Source organism: Schistocerca cancellata, chromosome 10 (genome assembly GCF_023864275.1).
Source record: "Schistocerca cancellata isolate TAMUIC-IGC-003103 chromosome 10, iqSchCanc2.1, whole genome shotgun sequence".
In the NCBI taxonomy this organism is placed as follows: Eukaryota; Metazoa; Arthropoda; class Insecta; order Orthoptera; family Acrididae; genus Schistocerca; species Schistocerca cancellata.
The window spans coordinates 25480732-25505951 of NC_064635.1; the positions used below are offsets into that span (position 1 = coordinate 25480732).

The 25220-nt window shown below is 40.9% G+C and overlaps 1 protein-coding gene across 4 annotated transcripts in view; it reads right to left on the reverse strand.

Annotated features, from left to right (window-relative positions):
- LOC126106582 (zinc finger protein with KRAB and SCAN domains 8-like) overlaps nt 1-25220 on the reverse strand; it is a 117137-nt gene that overhangs the window by 67727 nt on the left and 24190 nt on the right. For all 4 annotated transcript variants that reach the window (XM_049912925.1, XM_049912928.1, XM_049912927.1 and 1 more), the window contains exons 2-3: nt 20905-20973; nt 14089-14151 (exon numbers count right to left, since the gene is read on the reverse strand). In XM_049912925.1, coding sequence (XP_049768882.1) covers nt 14089-14151; nt 20905-20973 — 132 coding nt within the window. The remainder of the gene's footprint in view (nt 1-14088; nt 14152-20904; nt 20974-25220) is intronic.

The window sequence follows — 25220 nt, forward strand, 5'->3', positions numbered from 1 at the left end:
ACTTTTAACCCTTGAAGATGTCCAACACAATAATTAAAAGGAGTTCAGCAAATAAAATAATGTTAGAACAGTGTATGAGGGACATCAAAAAGTTGTTAGTCAAAAGCTATAATAAGTTAAAGAATGATCTAGGAAAACAACTTTCTGAAACAAAATTAAGAGTCACAAAACAATCTAATTTCTGAAACAAATAATCTAATTTCCGGAACAATCAATGTGATATCACAAAGCTATAATGATATAAAATGTTTTAGGAAATAAACTTTTGGAATGTAAAGAAGTGGTGAATAGTGATATTATTGCATCTGAAGATGAACTGAAACATCAATTTGCAAATATAAATTCAAAACACAATGAACTAGATGACAAATTCAACAAAACAAAATACAGATCTCAAGCTCTTAATCAAAAAGTAACTTTTTTGAGAGCTGTAACTAAAACTGTAAACAATGTTGAAAACTATATGAATGCATGGAGTCAGTTCTTCTGGACATGTTCGAAATAACAGACACCACAGATTCATATAACTGATTCACCTTGTTTGGCAATGAATGAATCACCTCCGGTGTGGATGCACAATTATGTCTGATCTCCTGTGGGAATATCAAAGTAGTGAGCATGCAGGACATGGATTGTGACTGATAGGTGGGAATGTGGGTCGGCCGAGAGGCATTCCGAGGTAGTCCGTGCAATTGCAGTAAACATTATGTCCGGGTGGTGCAGTGGTTAACATAACTGTCGAGCAAGCAGAAGATCCTGTGTTTGAATCCAGGTCCAGCACACATTTTCACTTGTCAAGACCAATTCTGCATAAAGTCTCAATGCCATTGATATCAATAGTCCCTTCCCTTCTATCCCCTTCCCTTTCTTCCCACTCCACCTTCAATTCACATAATGTTGAAAACTTTGATGTATCAGATGTAATTAGAACATAAGAGAATGTAGCCACTATACGTGATCTCGGAAATGCAGTAGGTGAAGTTCACGGAGAGAGAAACAGTTTCCTTGCTTTGAATGATAACACTGTACCTGTAGAAGCTGAGTTTTCTGAATTGGACACAGAAAGTCATGAAAAACTAAATTTTGTAACAACAAATCTGTTTGGAAAAAATTTTCAAAGTTATGGTATCCCAATGTGACAGCCTGCCAGAAGGCATGGACGTAGACGATAGCCTCTAGGTGGCGCCCCAGTAATCTGCGCTCACAGTGGTCCTACAAAGCCAGGAGTGCAAAGGCTCAGACTGCAGCCATGTTCTGACATCGCTTGTGATCGTTTATCTATTCTTCATTATTCTGGTCGCTGATAGTTGCTATGCCTTGGTATCCAGTTTGGTTTTGCTCTCTGGTCTTGGTATTTCGTCATGTGGTCTGTGTTGTCAGTCATCCCTGTTGTGTGTGTCTGCATGTAACAGCAATTCCTTGTTGGTATCATCAGCACGTAAGCCAGGTTGCTTTGGTCTCACTCAATTCCAGTTACTAGAATTGGTGATGTAAAAGATTAACAGTGCACTATAGACCCAAAACTTGTACAGCTTGTGTAACAGTGACAGCAACAGCTGACCCTGCGGCAGCAATAGCAACAGCACATCCAACAGCAGTTCAGCAGCAAACAAACCTTTTGTATCAGGAAATTCAGCTTCTGTCAGAACGATTACAGGTACAAGATCCACAACACGTCCAGACTGTAGTCATCTCCCAGATGGAGTCTTGCCCTTCCACATTTCCACCATTTAACAATACCAAGGAGGATTGGAACACGTATTTGCAGTGGCTGAAACAGCACTTTGCCACTTTTTGGGTTTTTGATGACGCCCTTCAACAGTCTTCCTTCCTTTCTTGGGCTTCCCCAGAGCCACTTTTCTTACTTATGACATCAATTCCCCTCTCAATCCCAGAAATGTGTTCATTGCTGTCAAACTATTATTCACAATGGTTACATGTGGTCGCATCGTGCCTCAAGTTCCATCAGTAGCAAAAGCAAATGGGCCAATCTTATCACTCACGGTCTGAGTTGCCGTCGTGATTTCACCTTTTGCCAACCCATCTTGCAAAACCTCATATTCTGATTGCCTGATCTGTGACATAATGGTCCCATTAGCTCCTGATCCAGAAGTTGACACTGCAGCCCTTAAGCTAGAAAGTCCTTGCTTGGATGACATAGTGACGATCGCGCACTCTCTCGAGATCGTGCAGACAGCAAATGAACATCTTATGGCCTGTCCACCACCGTGGAGGTGGAATTCTTACAAGCCCTCTTCCTGACGGCAGTACCATGACTCAACATTTTCAGACCGTCCTCTGAGCAGCCAGTCCAGCTGCATTGGCACAAACAGCAGGGTCTTCTTGCTTGTCCTGACATTTTGTGATGCACCAGCACACAAACTGCCCTGACTGCTGGGTGCACTGCACCCATTGTGGAAAGGATGGACATCTCCAAACTGTCTGCCATCCAGCATCAGGTCAGTAAAACCACACTCCTAAGTTGCATCATGGGATGGTGCATGAACAACAGACCATCACTTCCCAGGGCAATCCTTGCATTGAAAATTGTTTATTGATGCCACCACCGCGTGTCATGACTTTTGTTTCCAAGTTGACACGGGACAATGGTTTCGCTGGTCATTTTCCTGGCGTATGCTCATCTGGGTTACCCAGGACTGGGCCCGCCTTCTCGCACATTGGTTACAAATGTGACAGCTTTATTCCCCTCAGAGGCCAATTCAACACTACGGCAACATACAAGATGGTTACATGGCCACTAACTGTATGTTGTCAACAGTCATTCAGCTGGCAACTTTTTCGTCCTGGATGGTTTACTGCTGTTTGGATTTTCCATCATGGATGAAGTTCAGGTCATCTCAAACATGGTCCCCTTCTAGGGACTAGATGATCTTTGTGACTCTTTCATGTCTCTGTTTGCACCTGGCCTGGGTTGCACCACCAATTTTGAGGCACATATTTCTTTATGTCCAGATGCAGTTCTCGTTACTCTTGAGCACCTCCTCTTCCAGTCTCCTTACAGATGGCCGTGATCACCTTCATGATGCTGTGGTCATAGAACCGGTCAAATCTAGTGCTTGGGCCACACCCCTGGTTGTGGTCTATAATCCAAATGGCTCCGTCAGGCTTTGTGGAGATTTTAAGTCAACAATCAATGCCCAGGCTCTGGTGGAAACCTACCCCCCTTCATGTCAAGAGGATCTGCTCTCAAAGCTTGTTGGAGGTGCAAGTTTTTCTAAAATAGACCTAGCTGATGCTTATTAACACATTCTTCTACAGGAGGAATCGTGACACACTGTTGTCATCAATATGCCTTTTAGCTTATGCAAATACCAGTGTTTGCCTTTTGGGATCTCTTCTGCTCTGACAATCTTCAGAGATGCCTGGATCAGTTGACCATGTCCATCCCAGCTTGTACCAATTACCTTGATGACTTAATAGTAACGGGTACCACACATCAAGACCACTTGCATAGCCACAGTACCCTCTTTACTATGTTGTGTGATGCAGGGCTCAAGTGCCGTCTGCACAAACGCCAATTTTTTAGGAACAGGTGGCCTACCTTGCTCACTTGCACACCAAAGACAGGATTCAGCCCACTGGCCATAAAGTTTCCCTTATTAACTCTTTTCTGCATTTTCAAAACCTCCAGGAGTTGCAGGCTTTTCTGAGAAAAGTGAATTCTAAATTCCTTCTGCAGGCAGCACACATTATGCATCCCCCAGCCAGTTGCGGAAGAAAGGCATTCCGTTTCAGTGGTCAGCAGACTGTGAGCAGGCCTTCACACAGTTGAAGAGTATGTTCTGCACCCAGTCTCTCACCCTTCTCCCAATAATGTCCCTTGTTTGCCTGCAGACGTTTTTCCTACAGTATTGGTGCAGTGCTGGCACACCATAATGATGATTGTATGGAGCAACCAATCGCCTGTACACCCAAAATGCTGACACCTGCTCAACACAATTACTTCCAGATTAAGAAAGAGGCCTTAGCGAACATCTTTGCTGTGAAGAAGTTCCATGTATGCCTCTTTGGAACCAGGTTTACCCTCGTTACAGAGCATAAACCATTAGTAGCACTCTTTGGGCCACACACTCAGCTTCCACAGAAGATGGCCCAAAGCCTTGCATTGGGCTCTTTTCCTTAGCTCCTACAATTACACCATCAAGCAAAAGACAACTGCACGACATTCAAATAGGGATGCCCTCTCACATTTACCCTCAGGACCAGACCTGGCATTTGACCGACTGAAGATCTGTTTTCACATTGATGCGGCATGACAACACACCTTGGATGGGTTTCCCATTACCACTATTCACGTTAGGCAGACATGTGCTGCGACTCTATCTCGCAGCATGTCATACACTACGTACTTCTTGGGTGGTCCACTTATTTTTCGACATTACATTACATTTACATATCATTTTTTTTCTACATCTACATAATAGTACTATGAGATTTTGTCTCATGTTATACTTACGTCTACATGGAGTGATGTCCATAAAATATCTTGGAACATAATTCCTTTTATTTACTACATTGATAATACAGGATATATATTAATTTTCTATGGAAGAATAATAGTGGAATTTCAAATTATTTTTTGAGAGTTATAAAATTATAGATCATTCCTATGTCAATGTAACAGTGTTATGAGATTTTGTCTTACATTATACTTACGTTTAGATGGAGTGACATCCAGGTTATGTATTTACTTTATATGGATATTTTGTGTTACTTTTTTACAGTCATAAAATGACAAAACATTCCAATCATCCTTTATGTCTACAAGATATGATTACTTAAGATATAATTCACTTGTGAATATAATTTACTTGTAAACATAAAGCATCATTGGAATGATCTGCCATTTTACAACTGTCAAAAAATAACACAAAATTTCTGTAGAAAGTAAATATATGACATATGTTAACAATGCAGCGCATAAAAGAACTTAGGCTGCAAGATGTTTTATGGACATCACTCCTTCTAGATGTAAATCTAATATAAGATAAAATGCCATACTACTACTATGAGGGAAATCCCAAAAGTAAGGTCTCCTATTTTTTTATAAGTACATAGACCTGTTTATTTCTACAATGGTTTACAGCAGTTTGCAGCTTGAACATTTAGCTATTTTTCGACAAAATCACCATTTCTGTCGATGCATTTTTGTAGACACTGTGCCAGTTTTTGTATGCCCATGTCATACCAGCTTGCTGCCATGCTGTTCAGAAAGTTACGAACCTCTTCTTTCACCTCGTCGTCGGAGCTGAATCGCTGGGACCACAATTAACGCTGACAGGTACTGTGAGACTCTGAAAAAACTCAAACGGGCAATTCAGAACTGGAGAAGAGGAATGTTGAGCAAGGGCGTACACATTCTCCATGACAACACTCGCCCACATATCGCTCGGCAAACCGTTGCTCTCCTGCAACAGTTTCAGTGGAACATAATCACCCACCCACCCTATAGTCCTGACTTGGCACCAGTGACTATCACCTGTTCCCTAGGTTAAAAGAACATTTGGCCAGAAAGCGATTCAGCTCCGACGAAGAGGTGAAAGAAGAGGTTCATAACTTTCTGAACAGCATGGCGGCGAGCTGGTATGACATGGGCATACAAAAACTGCCATAGCGTCTACAAAAATGCATCGACAGAAGTGGTAATTATGTCAAAAAATAGCTAAATGTTCAAGCTGTAAACTGCTGTAAACCATTGTAGAAATAAACAGGTCTATGTACTTATAAAAAATAGGAGACCTTACTTTTGGGATTACCCTCGTACATACACATAGAATAAAATGTTATATAAATGTAATGTTAACAGTAACATTTAAAAATGGCACATATGCTGAAACAAGCTTGTCGTGAATATACTTAATGAACAAGAAATAAACAATTTGCAGCTAATTATGTGAAAACTATAAAGAAAATGGCAAATTACATTATTACTAAACATGCTATGATGATAAGTGTCTACATTAAGTGTGTCACATCAGAAAGTACTCCACGCATACACTTATAAATGAAGCAGTATGTAGTTATTAGTGTATCAAATTAATTTAGCTTATTTACCTTGATGACAGTATGTGATTCTAAGTGTGATAAATGCACATCCTCTTATAAGTAATGTTTCATGTGACATATGCAAATTAATTTTAGAATTATTAGTGTGGGAATGGTTGTCCAATTCCATTTTCATTTACATATCCAGTTCGTTTTGGCTCCATTTCAATTGCATACGATGTGTCAGTGCACAGTAAGAAGAGCATTATGTAGATCTCATTGGCTAAAGTTTGTTGACATCGGTGGTGGAGATGTGTTCTTGGGAGTGGCTGAAATGCAAGGGGAATGATATTACAGCCATTCGACAGAGGTTTTTTTTTTCTTTTTTTCTTTTTGGTGAGAGTGGATGTTTGGTTACGACCATTGGAAACTCGTATTTTCACTATTGGGAGGGAGCCAAGCAATAGATTCTGAGCAGAAATGCAATTGTGACTTAAGCTGTCAGAACATGAGACTGTAATTTCGTTATACGTGGACTTCAGTTTATGCACCTGAGTGAAGGGGTTAGAAGAAGTGGTGTATAAACGCACTTAATAATTTGGGAATATTAAACAGAGACTACCATCACTCATGTGCTACTAGTTAAGTTGAAAATAGGACACACTTAGTAGATGAACTCCTATTATTTCATCAAGGGCCACCATTCAGTAGGAAGCTGCATCTTACTGAATAAATGTGACTTAAAATATAAATCTGGAGCGTAGCATACAATATTACTGTGATTACCCTGATCTCTTATGTTTAATAATCTTTAACTCGGATTAAGTGTCTCCCTCAAGTATTTGACCGCAGGATCACCAGCATTGTTCATTGAGTGGTCACTACTGCATCAGGGCATAAAGCAGACAGTATGCAGCTCCACCCTGAGACAACTATGACCTATGTTTTTAATGAACAGAGTATGCAAAGTTGCAATGTGGAATAGTCAAGTCATGTTTGAGATGCTGCATAGGGCAGACATATTTGGTTGGAATTTGTAGCTATATACGAGGGGCATTCAATGGAACCCATTTTTTTCCTTAATGAAAGACAGTTTTATTCAGAATTTCAATACACCATGTCATTCCCCCAGTCTATTGGCTAAAAACCCTGTGTTTCAACACAGTCTCTGTTCAATGCAACAGCTAGGAGGGCCTGTATGCCTGTTTAATACCTCTCCACTGGTCGACATCAGAATTAACATCTTGCTGCATCAATAACCTCTCCATCATTTATGTACTGCTTCCCCCAGTGTGTGTTCTTCTTTGGGCCAAATAGATGGAAGTCAGAAGGTGCAAGATCCGGGCTGTAGTGAGGATGAGGAATGTAGTGTAACATGGATTATTTGTGAGAACGATCTATGTTCCATTGAAGACACTCATGCTGGTGAAAGATGGTTGTGTCTTTTATAAACATTTTATGTAGTGCAAAAAATATACTGTGGAAACCTTATCTGTGCAAATTGTTCATATACAGTGATGTAACGCAGCAGAAGCATGGCACATCTCAGTGAGTGCAGTAGCACTTGCTGGACGTGGACATTTATGCCTTGGTGACACCCCTTGAAGGTGTCATGAACATCTCAGAGAAAACAGACATATTACAATGTAAATGCTCAAGACAAATTAAGACCATAAATTTTATATCTTAAGCTGAGTTCACTGTGGCCAGACATATTGAATGAGGTATTTGAAATTGTGATTTACTGATACTTGGATATGTCTTCACAGTTGGTGTAATTAGCTGAAGCAGTATAGCATGTTATCATTGAAGACGTGTTCGACATTCAGCAGCTGGAAATAGCGAGACACTCTCTTAGAGCATCATCCTGCCTGGAGACAAAGTCAAGACAAATAAGTTCGTACATGGCTATGGTACAGAGTAGCTGGCCCATGAGCACAAAACAGAAAGACAGCTGTATTTGGGGAACAATAAAAGGTAACTTAGACCACACACACACACACACACACACACACACACACACACACACACACACACACACACAGCTGATTGCTGCACCATGAGGGAGGATATTAAACAGAATAGCCCCTTCAGTATCCCAGAAGATGATCACCATGACTTTACTGGTTGAGGGTGCAGCTTTGAACTTTTTCTTCAGAGAGATGGTCTGGTGTCAGTCTACAGATTGCCACTTTGTTTCCCGTTTGAAGTGATGAACCCGTTTCATCACTTGTGACAATGTTTGACAAAAAGTTGTCATCATCAGCCTCATAATGCACAAGCAATTCTGCACCGACAGTCATTTGTTGCTCTTTATGATTTTGTGTTAGGCAGTGAGGAACCCAGACAGGCACAAACCTCTCAGCACCCCAACTAGTGGATGAGTGTCAGCACCACCAACAGAGGCATCCTGTCATGCAGTGAGGTATTTGATTGTGACTCCTTGATCACCTCGAATGAGAGTGTCTGCATGTTCCATTATTGCAGGAGTGACAGCTGTGAACGGCCAGCCGGCACGCTGGTGATGAAATAGGTTTCCGCAATGTTGTTGCGAGGGTGACAGATGCCTCACCCAACAACTCAGCATGCTTTTGTTCACTGCCAGGTCTCTGTACATGTTCTGGAAGTGCCGATGAATATCTGCAGCACCGTTGTTTTTCGCCAAAAGAAACTCAATGACACCTCCTGCTTCGAACACACCTCCTTTACAGATGAAATTCTGAAGGCAATGTATAGTACCACCACTTAACAAAACTTCAGGAAACTATGGAGGCTGAAGCAAGAATATTCCATGATGTCCCACAACATGTTCCGCATTTTTTCAACCAAATCTGACTGAAAGAGAAAAAAAAAAGTATTGAGAGTTTAGACTGTAGATGTTTTATTTATTTCACAGCTAGTGATTCATCAATCACTCACAGTCCTGGCAACTGTATATTCTTTTTGTGCTGCCAAAACTGGTGGACACACTTATACCCCTGACAAGAGACAATGGAGCCAACTTTAAGATAATCAGCTAAATAAAGACTTATGTTTTAGTAAAGTACATACATCTTTCAATAACACTTCTATCAGAAAACATTGTGAAAAAACATTTAGTGGATATGTCACACTACTGAAATCGCATGTTACAATATTGACGATGGGTATGCCTGCCTCACGTTCCCAAGCAATCCGACATTGGGCCACTGTTACACCTGAATGCATCACAAATCTGGATATTGCACAAATTAACCAGTCAGCCAAATACAGACCCACAATGAGGTTGCTGTTAAACTCTGTCAGGTGCTGATAATGCTGCCTCACAAGAGCATGTGGCAGCTCCATATTTTTCACAGTGATACTTAACCCCCTGATGATGTTCCCACCCCTTACATATCCTATGGGGGCTGGTAACAACAATAAACACAAATGGGTAAAATTTTACAAAGAGTCTCCCGGACTCTTACCTTGCACACTATTCACTTACATACATACTGATAGCACGTATATGCATGAAGTTACACTGACATCCGTCTTGTCTTCCCGCTGCTTCACTTTTTTAATCAAGGTATGTACATTCTTAGTTAATCCTTACCTACCACCTTTTACACATTACAATAACAGAAATTCTTCTCTAGAACAGGAGTTATTAAGGAGAAACTTCTTCAGTCTTTTTTCAAATTTGACTTTGCTTTCTGTCAGATGTCTTATATCACTGAGCAAACTACTAAAAATTATAGTTGCAGCACTGTGCACCTTCTTTTGCACTAACTACAACCTTAACGTGGAGTAATGAATGTCATTTTTTCTTCTGGAATTGTAATTATGTACATCACTGTTCCTTTTGAACTGCAGTGGATTGTTTACAACAAACTTCATGACGGAATAAATATACCGTAAAGCAGTAGTCAGAAAGCCCAACTCCTTAAACAGATACCTACAAGACAGTCACGAGTGAGCACTACAGAGTATTCTTACAGCATGTTTGAAGCAATATAAAACAATAACAATCTGTCTGATATATTTTAGGCACATGCAGGTGAAAAACCTGTTATAAGTTCTGAACTGCATGTAATGTGTTTTTTCCCCAGAGTTTAGTTTTTTCAAAGTTTAGTGACAAAGAACTGGGTAGGAGCTTAAGGGCACTTGACCATGCAACGATTGCACTGATGGTGCCTGAGCTGAAAACTTTCCATGGAAACTTCTCTGTACCCTCTGCAGATAGGTCTGATTTCCATTTGCCGAGCTGTCTGGTCACTGTTCCATACCTCCCACTCTTTATATTGACATTTCTGTCAATTGTTCATTTATTTTATATTACAAAGAAAATCCTGGGATGTGTTATAAAAAAAATGCAGTTTTGTTTTTCTTCTTGCAGTCAGTTTTTTAACTAAAACAGCATGGCATGCAAATCATTAGACACATTTTTCTTTCTCACTGTCAGTTTAACAGAAAACAGGAAAACTGATTTATGATTGTTTTTCTCATGATTAGAGAACTATTATGGAATCTGAATCTTCTGAAACTCTATAATCCTATCCAATCACAGATTCAAAATAGTGCTACTGATGTTAGTATCCTCACAGATCCAGCACTGAAAGGGTCTGTCATACCTCGTATAACACTAATCCCAACTGATTTACTCTAATCCCAACTGATTTACTCATTCATTTTAAGCAACTTTCCAATCAAGGTTTTGTTGGCAATAAATAATAATAAGCAAGACTTAAGGTCAAAAAGATAGAAGGGTGGGGGAGGGGGGGGGGGGGGAGATTAGGGCATACCGCAAATTCCCATACATCTTTAGCAACTGTGAGTACTGCCAGGTTTGCTAGTTACAAACTTCCTTGTTTGCCATACAAGCAAATTGTTTGCCGTACAAGCAACTTGCCTGCTTATACGAATGTACACACATCAAAAAAAGTTTTGCATCACCTTGGTTCCAAGAGTTCCGGAACCTGTACAGAAAACTGGAACAGAGATCAACATAAACATCATTTCTGCCCTTTTTATTGCTCATGTAAACCACACACTGCATGCTGTACCACCATACAGTGAGACCTTCAGAGTTGGTTGTCCAGATTGCTGTACACACCAGTACCTCCAACACCCAGTAGCACATCCTCTTGCATTGATGCATGCCTGTATTCGTCATGGCATACTATCCATGCTTTACGAGACAACCGTAAACAATGCAGGAATAGAACTAAAGTACAGGTTTGATGGAGGATTATTCAACCAGTCCAGACTCCATTCAAAAAGGTTCACCAGTACCACTCGTGTGACAGAGCTGCAGTATGCTGATGACAAAGCTTCTCCAGCTCATTTGCCTGCAGAGTTGCAGCTGTCAGTTGATTCCTTCAGCAGGGCATACGAACAATTTGGTCTCTCCATCAATATTCCAAAGACAAAGGTGATGGCGCAGCCAACTCCTGGCTCCTCCGTTCCTGACTTCAGCGTATCCATTTATGATACACCCTTGGAGCAAGTGGACCATTTCCTCTACCTGGGAAGCATACTGTCATCTAACTGCTCATCTGGAAAAGATGTGGAGAATTGATTACGTGCTGCCCATGTAGCATTTGGACGTCGTACAAAGTGTGTCTTCCTGAATAAAGACCTAACACTGTACACCAAACTGATGGTGTACAAAGCTGTAGTCATTTCCACCCTGCTATATGGTTGCGAAACCTGGACGTTATATTGCTGTGATCTGAAGAAACTAGAACGCTTCAACCAACAGAAGCTAAGATATATCATGAACTTGAAATGGGATGACTTCATATCCAACATGGCTGTTCTTGAGAAAGCAAAAATGTATAGCATGGAAGCTCTTATCATTGGGCATCAACTCAGATGGGTCGGACATGTCCAGCGGATAAAAAATGACAGACTTCCATGCCAAATGCTGTACAGCGAAGTGAGCACAGGTAAAAGGCCACAAGGTGCCCCTCTCAAACGTTATAAGGATCAGTACAAGAAAAATTTGAAAAACTTGAACATCGATCCGAGTAACTGGTCCACAATAGCAAAAGACCGAAGTCGCTGGCGTTCAGTTACCTCAAATGCTCTTCAAAACTTTGAGCTGGAACGTCGAAGAATGGAGGATGACAAACGCCGGAGACGTAAACTCCTCCAGGCTCAGCCACGTCCTCCACCTTCCATCAGCTGTAATGTCTGTGGCCGCCTGTTCCACGCTAGGATTGGATTGCTAAGCCATCAACGACACTTCCACGCCTGAACCGTGACAAAGGAAATCTCAGGAGAGAAATGAAAACTCAGATATGAGTATTAGCCAACAACGACGACTATCCACAAGTCCATCGAGGCACTGTAGGTCCAGATTGTCCCACTCCTCAATGGCAATTCGGCCTAGATCCCTCAGATTAGTTGGTGGGTCACATCATCCATAAACAGCCCCTTTCAATCTATCCCAGGCATGTTTGATAGGGTTCATGTCTGGAGAACATGCTGGCCACTCTAGTCAAGCAATGTCGTTACCCTGAAGGAAGTCATTCACAAGATGTGCATGACGTGGGCGCGAATTGTCGTCCATGAAGACAAATGCCTCGCCAATATGCTGCCGATATGATTGCACTAGCAGTTGGAGGGTGGCATCCACGTACCATACAGCCATTACGACGCCTTCCATGATCACCAGCGGCGTACGTCAGCCCCACACAATGCCACCCCAAAACAGCAGGGAACCTCCACCTCGCTGCACCTGATGGGCAGTGTGTCTAAGGCATTCAGCCTGATTGGGTTGCCTCCAAACTTATCTCCGACGATTGTCTGGTTGAAGGCATATGCGACAATCATCAGTGAAGAGAACGTGATGCCAGTCCTGAGCGATCCATTCGGCATGTTGTTGGGCCCATCTGTAGTGCACTGCATAGTGTTGTGGTTGCAAAGATGCACCTCGCCATGGATATCGGGAGTGAAGTTGCGCGTCATGCAGCCTACTGCACACAGTTTGAGTCATAACACAAAGTCCTGTGGCTGCATGAAAAGCATTATTCAATATGGTGGCATTGCTATCAGGGTTCCTCCGAGCCATAATCCATAGGTAGCAGTCACTGCAGTAGTAGCCCTTGGGCGGCCTGTGTGAGGCATGACATCGACAGTTCCTGTCTCTCTCTATCTCCTCCATGTCTGAACAACATCACTTTGGTTCACTCTGAGACGCCTGGACAAAGTAACAAAGCGGACGCAATCGAACCATGGTAGTGACCATCAAGGCATGGTCGAACTACAGACAACATAAGCCATGTACCTCCTTCCTGGTGGAATGACTGGAACTGATCAGCTGTCCAACCCCCTCCGTCTAATAGGCACTGCACATGTATGGTTGTTTACATCTTTGAGCGGGTTTATTGACATCTCTGAACAGTCAAAGGGACTGTGTCTGTGACACAATATCCACACTCAATGTCTATATTCAAGAGTTGTGGGAACCGGGGTGATGCAAAACTTGTTTTGATGTGTGTATGAAACAAATATGTCCTAAATAAGAGATATTAGTTCATTGATACTAGCAAAACATCTCAATAACGCCACCTATAATCAAAGAGAGCTGTGATGCTTCTGTTTATCAAAGATTTCTGGGGTGTGAAATTATGAAGAAACATGTTGAGAGAGATCCAGTTGGAAGACTGACCAAGAAAATTAATAATTCATTTGTCGTTACTAACTAATGAAACACGAGGGCAATGAAATTGCAAAATTGAGGTGAAAGCATTCTCAACCAAGAGGGAGGGTGGGGTGGAAGTAAGTTGCCTTGTTGAATCTTTCTCAATAAAGGTATGTGCATATTGTAGTTTTTATACGGGAAGTAATTACACACGCATGCACACGCACACAAACAAACAAAACAGTCCAATGTATCACATTTTCACAAAAAAGCAAGACCAACTGTAAACGCCTCATAGGTGCCAAAACAGGTCAGTTATATTCTATATTTTATGTGACTGTGCTGGACAATAAATGATTGTAGAAGGATTTAGTCTTCTGTTTTTCCTTTCTTGATAACAGAATTCCTGGGTTTATTCTTGAGCTTGAGTCTTAATAAACAACATGATTCCTCTTGTTAATACTACTTACTGGTTCTTGTTTGACAATCATCTCATTGCTAACAGAACTTCCACCTTCTTCTGGTGCAGTCTTCTGAAAAAGAAAAACTAATAAGTAAAGACAAACTACAAGCAATGGTCTGAGATTAAATCATAACTCATAAAAAAGTATGTGAAAAGTTCTAGATTTATGTACTTAGGATTACATGATGTATATTTACATTTTACTTTGTTTCATTTAAGCTTCAACCAATTTATTATTATTGGATGGAAGTTGGCACTTAAGCCAGTGTTTGAAAGCTTACTTGTGCTATACATACATAGATTTGGTCAGTGGGACTGAACTTGAGTTGACTTGTATTGTTTTCTGTTTGCAAGAATCTAAATTGTTTTTTATAAGTGTCCTTAGACTTAGGACAGGGAAATATAAATCTCTCACAAACATAAAACTAAATGAAATGAATGTCTTCTTGGCCACTCAATCTGTAACTTATGTCATCAATTCCAGTACCAATCTGCATAGCTTTGTTAGCAGACCTTGTTCAGTAGACATAACCTTTCATGATACAGCATTATACATATCTTCTTCTGTTCGAGAGAAACCATGAAGGAACTAGCATTTGTTGAACAGCAACTGAATAATCCAAAATAGAAGAATTTGTGGTAATAAAGCACAATCTTAAGACGTAGCTTTATAAATGTAAATAGAGTATATCAAATGCTTCCAAATAATAACAGTTATTACTGTAATCAACAGAAGTGGTTCTTCTTAACAATATACTGTAGGAATGTACACTGAAGAGCCAAAAAAACTGGTACGCCTGCCTAATGTAGTGTAGGGCCCAACCAAGCACAATGAAGTGATGCAACATGACGTGGTATGGACTCTACTAATGTCTGAAGTATTGCTAGAGGGAATGCACACCATGAAACCTGCAGGGCTGTCCCTAAATCCGTAAGAGTACGAGGGGGTGAAGATCTCTTCTGAACAGCACGTTGCAAGGCATCCCAGTTATGCTCAATAATGTTCATGTCTGGGAAGTTTGGTGGCCAGCGGAAGTGTTTAAACTCAGAAAAGAGTTCCTGCAACCACTCCGTAGCATTTCTGGAAGTGTAGGGTGTCACATTGTCCTGCTGGAATTGTCCAAGTCCATCAGAATGCACAGTGGACATGAATGGATGCAGGGGATCAGAGAGGATGCTTACGTATGTGTCATCTGTCAGAGTCATATCTAGACATATCAGAGGTCCCATATCACTCCAACTGCACATGCCCCACTCCATTACAGAGCTTCCATCCCTTAAACAGTCCTCTGCTGACATGCAGGGTCCATGGATTCATGAGGTTGTCTCCATATCCGTGCACGTCAAGCCACTCTATACAATCTGAAATGACCAGGCAACATATCTCCATACATCAACAGGTGTTGATGGCCCAGGTGAGGCGTAAAGTTTTGTTTTGTCAAGGGCACACACGAGGGGGCCTTCCGCTCCAAAAGCCCATATCGATGATGCGGAGGGGGTGCACTTCTGTCATGTTGAACGATTCTCTTCAGTCGATGTAGGTCCCGTTCTTGTAGGATCTTTTCCGGCCACAGCGATGGCAGAGATTTGATGTTTTACTGCATATTGACAGTACACTCATGAAATGGTCATACGGGAATTTCCCCACTTCATCGTTACCTCGGAAACACTGTGTCCCATTGCTCATGCACCGACTATAACACCAAATTCAAACTCACTTAAATCATGATAACCTGCCACTGTAGCGGCAGTAACCGATCTAACGACTGCGTCAGGCACTTGTCTTATACAGGCGCTGCCAACCACAGCACCGTATTCTGCCTGTTTACATATCACTGTAATGAATATGCATGCCTGTACCAGTTTCTTTGGTGCTTCACTGTATATTTCTGAACTGTTTTACACTCTTCTGGATTCCACACAATGGAGGACTTCTCAAAACGTAGTGTCTGAGATTTTCTCTAATCCTGATGGTGTTCTATCTCATTGTGAACTGTATAATTTTTGTTGTGAAATGCTACACTCAGGCTCCACACCAGTTTGACCGCACAACTCATTGAAAAATTACCACATCCTCCATAGAGTTCCGATTTAGCACCTTCAGACTTCCATCTCTTTCGGCCTTTGAAAGATTGACTAAGTAGCAAACAGTTTCAAGACTCGGATGCTATTGTCAAAGCTGTAAGGAAGTGGTTAGCCTCAGCTGGTTCCGATTTTTACAAGTGCGGCACGCAGGCTCTGGTTCATTGTTGGAAAAAGTGCATAACAAATTGTGATGACCACATGGAAAAATGACAGCTACAGCTGAAATATTGCTCCATTTAGCTGTGCTGTTGTGATTTATGTATCTCCTGTAGTTTCCATGAATAAAAAGAGGCATTACTTTTGGAACAATCCTCATAATTCTACCACAGAAATTGAAACAATTGTTTCCTTTGCTGTTTTCAGGCATATTAATGAGTTCCGAGAGAAGTATTTTGTGATTACTACAGCGAGTGCTCTAAAGTGGAGTGATTTAGGTGATTTAGTATGGCATTGTGACGTTGGCCGTTGGTGCATTTCTCAAGGATTAATTGTGGAGACCTGAAAATGTATCAAACATGGTGGTGAAATGACTACTTAATCGATCTGCGCGAGCTCACCAAGTAAGTGAATCAGTGTTTTTAAACTTAATCATGTGGGAAGGTAGGTAAATGTTTATTAATACATAGAAGGATAGTTGCTACTCACCATATAGTGAAGATGTTGAGTCGCAAATAGTCACAACAGAAAGACTCTCACAATTAAAGCTTTCGGCCATTAAGACTTTCGTCAGCAATAGACACACATATGCACACACTCACGCAAACGCAAATCACACACACGACTGAAGTCTCAGGTGTGGTTCCACTTGCCTGAGACTGCAACTGTGTATGTGACAGTTGCGTTTGCATTTGTGTGTGTGTGTGTGTGTGTGTGTGTGTGTGTGTGTGTGTGTGTGTGTGTGCGCGCGCGCGCGCGCGCGCGCAGCAATGTTTCACCCCTTCCTCCAAATGTATTACTTCGAAACACATTGTCTAGCTGCTACTCTCTCACTGGCTGTGTAATACAAACAGTTGACACACCTTCTTTTGTTCCCACAAGATTCCTGTGAAACACTTAGTATGCCACTGGCCCTATTCCCTTTATGGCACAACACAGTTGAAAACCAGTTATACAAAGAAATGATCAGCTCACTATCAATAACCAATAGCTATTTTAGAGTACATCTGACTGTAGGGTAAGAACTGATGGAGCGGCTCAGCACCATAAATGAAACATATTTAAGAGCTGAGTCTCCAAATACTGAGAAGTTGCTAGTGCAAATAGCAAACTTCTTTATCTTTCAACTACAAACCAGAGTGGAGCAAAACAATACAAACATATATGTACATCATTCTATTTGTAGCATATGTGTGGAACAGAAGACAAAACCTAGAAAAGGAAAGATGTGGGGACGTAATCTAGACTCTAAAACCTGGAAACAATTATATGCTGGACTTGACAATTTCTTGCAAAAGACATAGGTAAGCCGGAGACAGAGTTCTAAAGTTTACTACTGCTGCTTTGCAGCTTACAAAATACTAGTTAGTTAGTCTCATGTTCTGTAGACCATGTGCATGATAAATTGCCATGGTGGTGAAACATGTCATTTTATATTTACCTCACAGATCATTCATAAATATAGCTACATGCTGAACATTTATTATGTTTTTTTTCTTAATTAAATACACAGATGTAATTCTTACCCATCAACTTTTACACATTTCAATAACAGAAATTCTTACACAGAGTAGGAGTTGTCAAGGAGAAACTTTTTCTGTTGGTTTTCGAATTTTACTTTGCTGCCTGTCAGACATTTATAATAAAATGTAAATGGGTAAAATATCAAAAATTTTAGACACAACATTGTACAGCCCTTTTTGTGTGAAAGGAAACCATAATGTGGAGTAATTAATTTCAATTTTCCTTCTGCTATTGTAATTATGTACATCATTGTTCTCTTTGAACTGCAGTGGATTATTTATAGTTAACTTCACAGGGGAATAAATAAACTGTGAAGCAGCAGTCAGAATGCCTAACAGATGTCTACAAGGTGATCATGGGTGAGCACCATACATTATTTTTACAACATGTTTTTGAGCAAGGAAGACTTTCCCAATCCTCAACCCTTTGTGTGGGGTCTTCAGAAGCTAGCTTCTACACAAATGCCAATTACGTACTTTCAAAATTTTTCCAGCGGTCTGTTACTCTTTTAGCTTCCTAAAAGGGACAACAATCCGTGCTGGCAACAATCAGGCTGTGCGTGTGCCATTAGGTACAGACGTGTTTCTGCGTGAGACTTCGAGAGATCCCACGCGACGACTGGCGTAAGTGAAATTCTACAGATTCCTTTACTTGGCTTTTGATTTCTTTATGATTCTTTTGTTACAGTGCTTATGTTAATGATTCGTTTTGTTGTAGAGCAGTTCAAATAAAATAAACATGGACGAACGACAGTGCGAACAAATTCTGAGATGGCTGGAAGAGGAAAACTATGAAATTATTGCTGATGGAGAAGAGAATGTTGATTTTCCAGAGGAAGTTGGTGATCATGACACAGAGTCAGAGCAAGACCGTGAAGATGACAATCCTCAGAACTTCTTCAACTGCCAGAATCCTCAAATAGTGACGAAGATGACATTTCATTATCGAATTTATCGTCGCATAATTTCTATTCTGTCAAAAGAAGACAAAGAGATGGAACCTACACTGTTATTTGCAAAAGGAAAAAAACTCCCTACCAACAGGCTGTTAGAAGATGATTTCATAATATGTCTCAGAACAACAAGGTCCCCAAGGTGCAGCACGTGAGACTAGTAACCCTTTAGAATCTTGGTTATAGTTTATGACATTCACACATGTGAAGAGTTAAATCTGACAGACAAGTTGTCACCGATCAAGTCATTATACAATGTCTTTGTCAACAATTGTGAGAAAAATTACAGAAACAATGAGTACTTAACAGTGGCTGAGATGCTAGAGAATTTCAGAGAATCATGCTGATTTCGTCAATACGTGCCCAGTAAACCTGAAAAATACGGAATTGAGGTGTTTTCTTTAGTAGATGCTGTTACATTTTACACCAGAAAATTAGAGATTTACGTTAGTAAACAGCCAGAAGCACCTATTTATCAAGACACTTCGACCAACGCACTTGTCTCACAGCTAATTGCTCCCGTATCAGGTACTGGACAAAATATGACCATGAACAATTGGTTCACAAGCGTTCCTTTGGCTGAGGAACTGCTGCGAGATCACAGACTGACAGTGGTGGGTACGCTTCGAAAAAATAAACCAGAAATTCCAAGTGAATTCAAGCAGAAGAGTATGCAAGAATGTTCAACAATTTTTGACTATCAACCAGCAATCACTTTGCTGTCTTATTGCCCAAAGAAGAACAAAACATTAATACTTCTTTCAACAATGCATCACACTGGCATCATAGATGATAGTGCCCACAAAAAACTTCCTGAAATTATACACTTTTACAATAAAACAAAAGGGGGCACTGATGTAGTGGACCAACTTATCTGCAGCTACTCAGTTGCACGAGTTTGCCACTGATGGCCACTGTGGCTGCTCTTTACTTTTCTGGACATTGGTGCACTGAATGCTCACATAATACTGGACACAGTCAATCAGGCACACAAAGTGGAATGTAAAATTTTCTTTAAAACATTGGCATTCGAACTGTGTCACCCTCAACTGCAATTATGAGGAACTATAATGACTTTGTCTCGTGAGTTGAAACAGTGTATGACGTGATTCATGCCTACTGTTCAGGATGTACCACCTGACGATAACGAGTCCGTACCAACAAGAAAACATTGCATTCACTGTCCAAGATGAGCAGAGAGAAAATTAAAATCTATTTGTCATTTTTGCAAGGGTAATATATGCCCAACTCGTACCAAAGCAGAATGTACAGGCTGTATCCGTAATGAAAACTAGGCCCACTCAGATGTGTGAAAGTTCATACATTTTGTATCAGTTCATGTTACTCTCTATTTCTTATAGTTTCATGTCTGCACTGAATTCAAATAACCGTAAGATTTAAAGAAATTGCTTGGTTTTCATAAATATATAAATATCATGATAAACTTGTTCCAAAGAGACAATGTTTACATAGTGTAAATAAATAATTAATTTACAATTACTTATTTATTTCATTATGGACCTATTACATAACTAAATCCTATAAAATAATACCAAAATATATAACAGCAATAAGATGCTGTTTAACCTCTCATGACCCCATGCAATGCCTCATGTTACAAGAAAGGTGCGATGGGTCGAGAGTTAAAGATGAGTTACCCCAACTGTTAAAATTGTACAACTAATATTAAAATACAAGCAATAATACAATATCTTAAACTAAGTTTTAGAATGGCATAGCATCATACAAAAGGCACAGACAACAGTCCCTACGACACAGGCTTAATTGCTTAACAGACTTCCAAAGTACCCAAAAGCGAAGTAGCTCTAAGGCAGTATTTTACTAATAAGTTTTTTATAGTATAGAATAATGCCTTTCTGAGGAGTAGACTGCCTTTCTTTTCAACATACTATCCATATGTAACTGAGATAGATTAGGTTTTTATAACTGTTTCCAGCAATTTATGACAGGATTTGTAACGTGTGTTCGAAATTTGAAACAAATCTTGTATTTTTCTATGGAGAATAAATAAATTACTATTCTAAACTATGCAATGCCATTATCCACAGAAACATAAGAGGAATACAAAAGTAAAGACATACTTACCTCTGTGTCAGTGTTTTGGGGATCCTGCAAACTACCATGTCCATCTGGCATCTCCCAGTCCTGCAGACACTGAAAAGGAGTACAATGAGTTACTCTCATTAACTATGATGTCCATACACACACTTATGTGGTATCATGACCACTAAACAACAGAAAATAATGTACACAGAGGACCTTTACATAATTTCGTGCCATTTGCAATTAATAGTAGGGGTACGGACAAACAAACTTAAGTTTTAATGTTACGCACCTTAATAATAAACATAAAAAAGGAGGCACTTCAGAGTAATGAGGGGAAACTACTCTATTGCAATAAGCACATGTGATAAACCTGCATAACAAACAAAATATTTTGGGTAACATGGAATGAACACACAACAATATTGGCATAAAGAATTCATCAGCATTTTAGGCTCTTAGGACTATATCAACAGTGTGAAAAAGCCAGTGTCTTGTGGTGACATAGTACTGCATTTCTATGTACACTCAATTCTAAGCTACAGGATTCTTTCCTGGGGTTCAAAGGGACCAAATATGGACACAGTTTTCAAACAATAGAAAAGGAACATACAATATTAACTAAAAATAACAGCTGGGCTAAGATGATTCATTGCCACGACGACACAGAAGGTGGCGTTGACTCATTAGATCTGATGTCTCGCAACATTTCTTGCAGCCGGAAGACTAAAATCTGGCCTTTGTGTGTCTTTTATGGAATTCTGAACATTGTGTGTATTAATATGTGGGTAATCCATGTTCACAACACCACCCGTGAAAAGTAGAATGTCCTAAAGAGGAAATCCTTCCTAATACGACTGAGAGAAGAGCTACTCTCATCACGGATGCAAAGCAGGCTACACATACCGAGAATATCAAATGACATGCAGCTCACTATACTGTCTGTCCTTGGAATTGAATACCATCGTGAGAACATTGGTGGAAATGTTGGAACAACATCTGCCCCAAGGAGAACTATCTGCCACATCTGTCCGTCAAAAAAGAGAAGAATAACAACAATGTTTTGCGCTGTTTGTTGTAAGGCATTTTGCAAAGAGCATTGAGTGCAATTATGCACTAATTGTTCAAAATATATGTTGTCGTTGTTGTCCAAAACTATTGTTTCTGTGATCATAGACTGTGGCCTGTATTAGTGGTAATTAATAATTGATAAAATGTGTTACCAAATTTTGCTTACTTTTTTTTAATGTCATAAAAATTATGAACGTTTGTAAGATTGGATAATTGAAGAATGTTTGTGTTCTAGCATTAAACATTTGTTGGCTTTGCTATCTCACAACCAAACTGTCACCTTCTGACCCACTCTACACTTCGGGTTGGTTACACATCAATTTCTCACCACAGCCAGATTTTTTTCCTTCCACATTTGTTGGCTTCACCAACTTTCAACCAAACTGTTACCTCCCAACCTAACCTAGATCTCAGGGAATGCTGCAGATACATCTGTCAACAAAACCACGTGTTCCGCTTTCACATTTATGTGCTTCACCAACTCACAACCAATCAGTTACCTTCCAACCTACCTACACCTTGGGCTAAGCAACAGATCACACTGCCACCACAACCAGATTTTTTTGCTTTCATGTATGCTGCAGTTCCAACTCGCAACTAAAGATCAGCCTATAATTACAAACAGTTTTTTGTGGCAATTCGAGTTGCGCTCTTGTATCCCAGCCTAACCACACCTATGCAAATTGTTACCTATTCGGAGAATAACAGCCATATATGAAGCATATAAATGTCACTGTTTCACTCCCAGCAATTTAAGTTGTGTTGTTACGTCCCAATTGAAACTGTACTCTCAGAAATTGCTACATATTTGCAAAACATCAGCCAAATATTCCTCAAAACCAAGAGTAGAAATGTCATTCTGACAGTGTGTGTGTGTGTGTGTGTGTGTGTGTGTGTGTGTGTGTGTGTGTGTGTGTGTGTTAATTCATCGGCCCAACCACGTCCATACGTCAATACTTGCTGTACACGTAAAAATTACAAAAGGTTATGAGCCCAGTGCACAGGTGTGGTGAGTATGTTTTGAGTTCAATGAATAAAGAACTTGAGGTACAAGAACTGGTGAAGGCGATTTATCTGATGTTCTAGCTTAGCTAATGACGAAGGAAACAATTTGGAATGATCGAACCATCTGTGAAGATTGATCGCCAATGCAGCAATAACTATTTCACGTGGTCAGTTTATGGTTGTTCACTGATACAATATCGTGAAGCATGGGATGTCATAGAACCTGTATTTGGAATATGTTACAATCAGTTAGATGCGGAGAGACCACTACCTAGAGACAATTGGCACTTCGTAACTGGTGAAGGAAGCATAGGGGAAACTGGAAAGAATACACTGAAACAATGACCTACTTAACACTATATCCAAGATGAGGGACTTAGTAAACATGAAGAAAGAAGATGATATTGTTGTGACTCGCCGATCATTCAAAGTGCCGCCGTGCAACTACGCATGTCCTCTACGTGCAGCGCTGTCTGCCAGCCATGCAGCAGCTGCGCCACCTAAGCGGCCAGCCGAGCAGCGGCCGCTAGACTGGGACTCAGTGCTCATTCGAACGCTAACGTGTACACTTGTCATGCTTGTCAACTTACTCTGTGACTTATATGTGTTGTGTCGTTCTGAAATATATGTGTTAAACTTGACATTATAACAATTGGCGACGAGGTAGTGGATTTTTCCTTTTCACCGTTGACCCACAGGGTTCCATGGCTACTGTCGAGCAACTATTGCAAAATCTCCTTGAACAGCAAACGCCTCTAACAGCGGCGATTCGCGAAGTCGTCGCGGCGTCAAATGCGGGGCGTTTCTCGTCATTGGCTATACCTCCTTTTCCTCCTAACGACGAGACGGTGGAAGACTGGTCTGATTATGAAAAATGTCTTCGACAGCACTTCTTTGGCATTTCATGTCACGGATGAACAACCATCTAAGTCTCTGTTCCTTTCCTGGATTTCACCTCAAATGTATCGGTTGTTGTCGCAATTGGCTCCTTTGAAGGATCCTGCGTCTTTGTCCTTTGCTGAAAGGTGCTCACTTCTGTCTGTCTATTTTCAAAATCAAACGCATGTGGTAGCCTCTCGTGTTGCCTTTTATCATTGTCAAAAACAGTCACATCAATCCTATCGCACTTGGGCTGCTGAACTTCACGGCCTCAATCGAAAGTTTCAATTTGTTACTGACGTTCACAAAGAATCCTATCCCAATTCCATGGTACGGGATGCTATTATCCGGTCGGGACCCAACAAAGAAGTTCGGCAACGTGCCCTTCAGTTGGCGAATCCGACTCTAGATGAAGTTCTCTCCATTGCGCAGTCTTTTGAAATTTCTCGCGCCGCTGGGGCGCAAATACAGGCGTGGGGTGATGTCGGGGAAATACAACCTCTGTGCGCTGTTGACGACGCTTGCGGCGCGTCCCTGCCGGCCGACGTGGCCGCAGTGCGCTCCCACGCGCAGCCTCGGCATAGCCGTAAACAACCCGCTAAGAAACTGCAGCAAAACCCCCGGCAACTTCCTTCATGTCTGCGGTGTTTTACGAAACATTAACGCGAGGATTGTCCCCAACGTTGGGCTGTGTGTCACAATTGCAAAAAGAAAGGTCATGTGTCTTCCGTTTGCAAATCCAACCGCATACATGATGTTCATGAACATGACGCTGATTCTGATTCTGTGTTGTCTGTCAATTGCACTTCTTCCCTTTCAGGGAAGCTATTCCTCACTGTCCAAATCCTTGGTCAAGATGTTCGCATGCAAGTGGATACCGGTTCTGCTGCCACTATAATTAATTCTCAGACGTATCTTCAGTTGGGTTCTCCACTCCTGTCACCTGTCACTCGGCAATTACGGACGTACAATAAACAGAAGATTTCTCTCTTGGGACAGTTTAATGCTGAGGTATCATACAAATCCGTCGTTCGCACTGTTCCCATATTTGTGGTCCACCAGAGCAACGCAGAAAATCTTTTTGGTTTCGATGCCTTTCGCGTTTTTGGATTCTCCATAGATGACTCTGTCAATATTGTCTCTGAGGCTATTCCTTATGCTCAACTGGATTCCTTGTCGACGACATTTTCGTCCCTTTTTTCTCCTGGGTTAGGCCATGCAAACGACTTTGAAGCTCATATCACGCTCAAACCCACTGCTCGGCCTAAGTTTTTTCGGGCTCGGCCCATTCCTGTGGCCCTTCATGATCGGGTAAAATGGGAGTTGGATCGTCTCACTACTTCAGGGGTCTTGCTTCCTGTCACTTCCAGTGAGTGGTCCTCTCCTGTAGTTGTCGTTGCTAA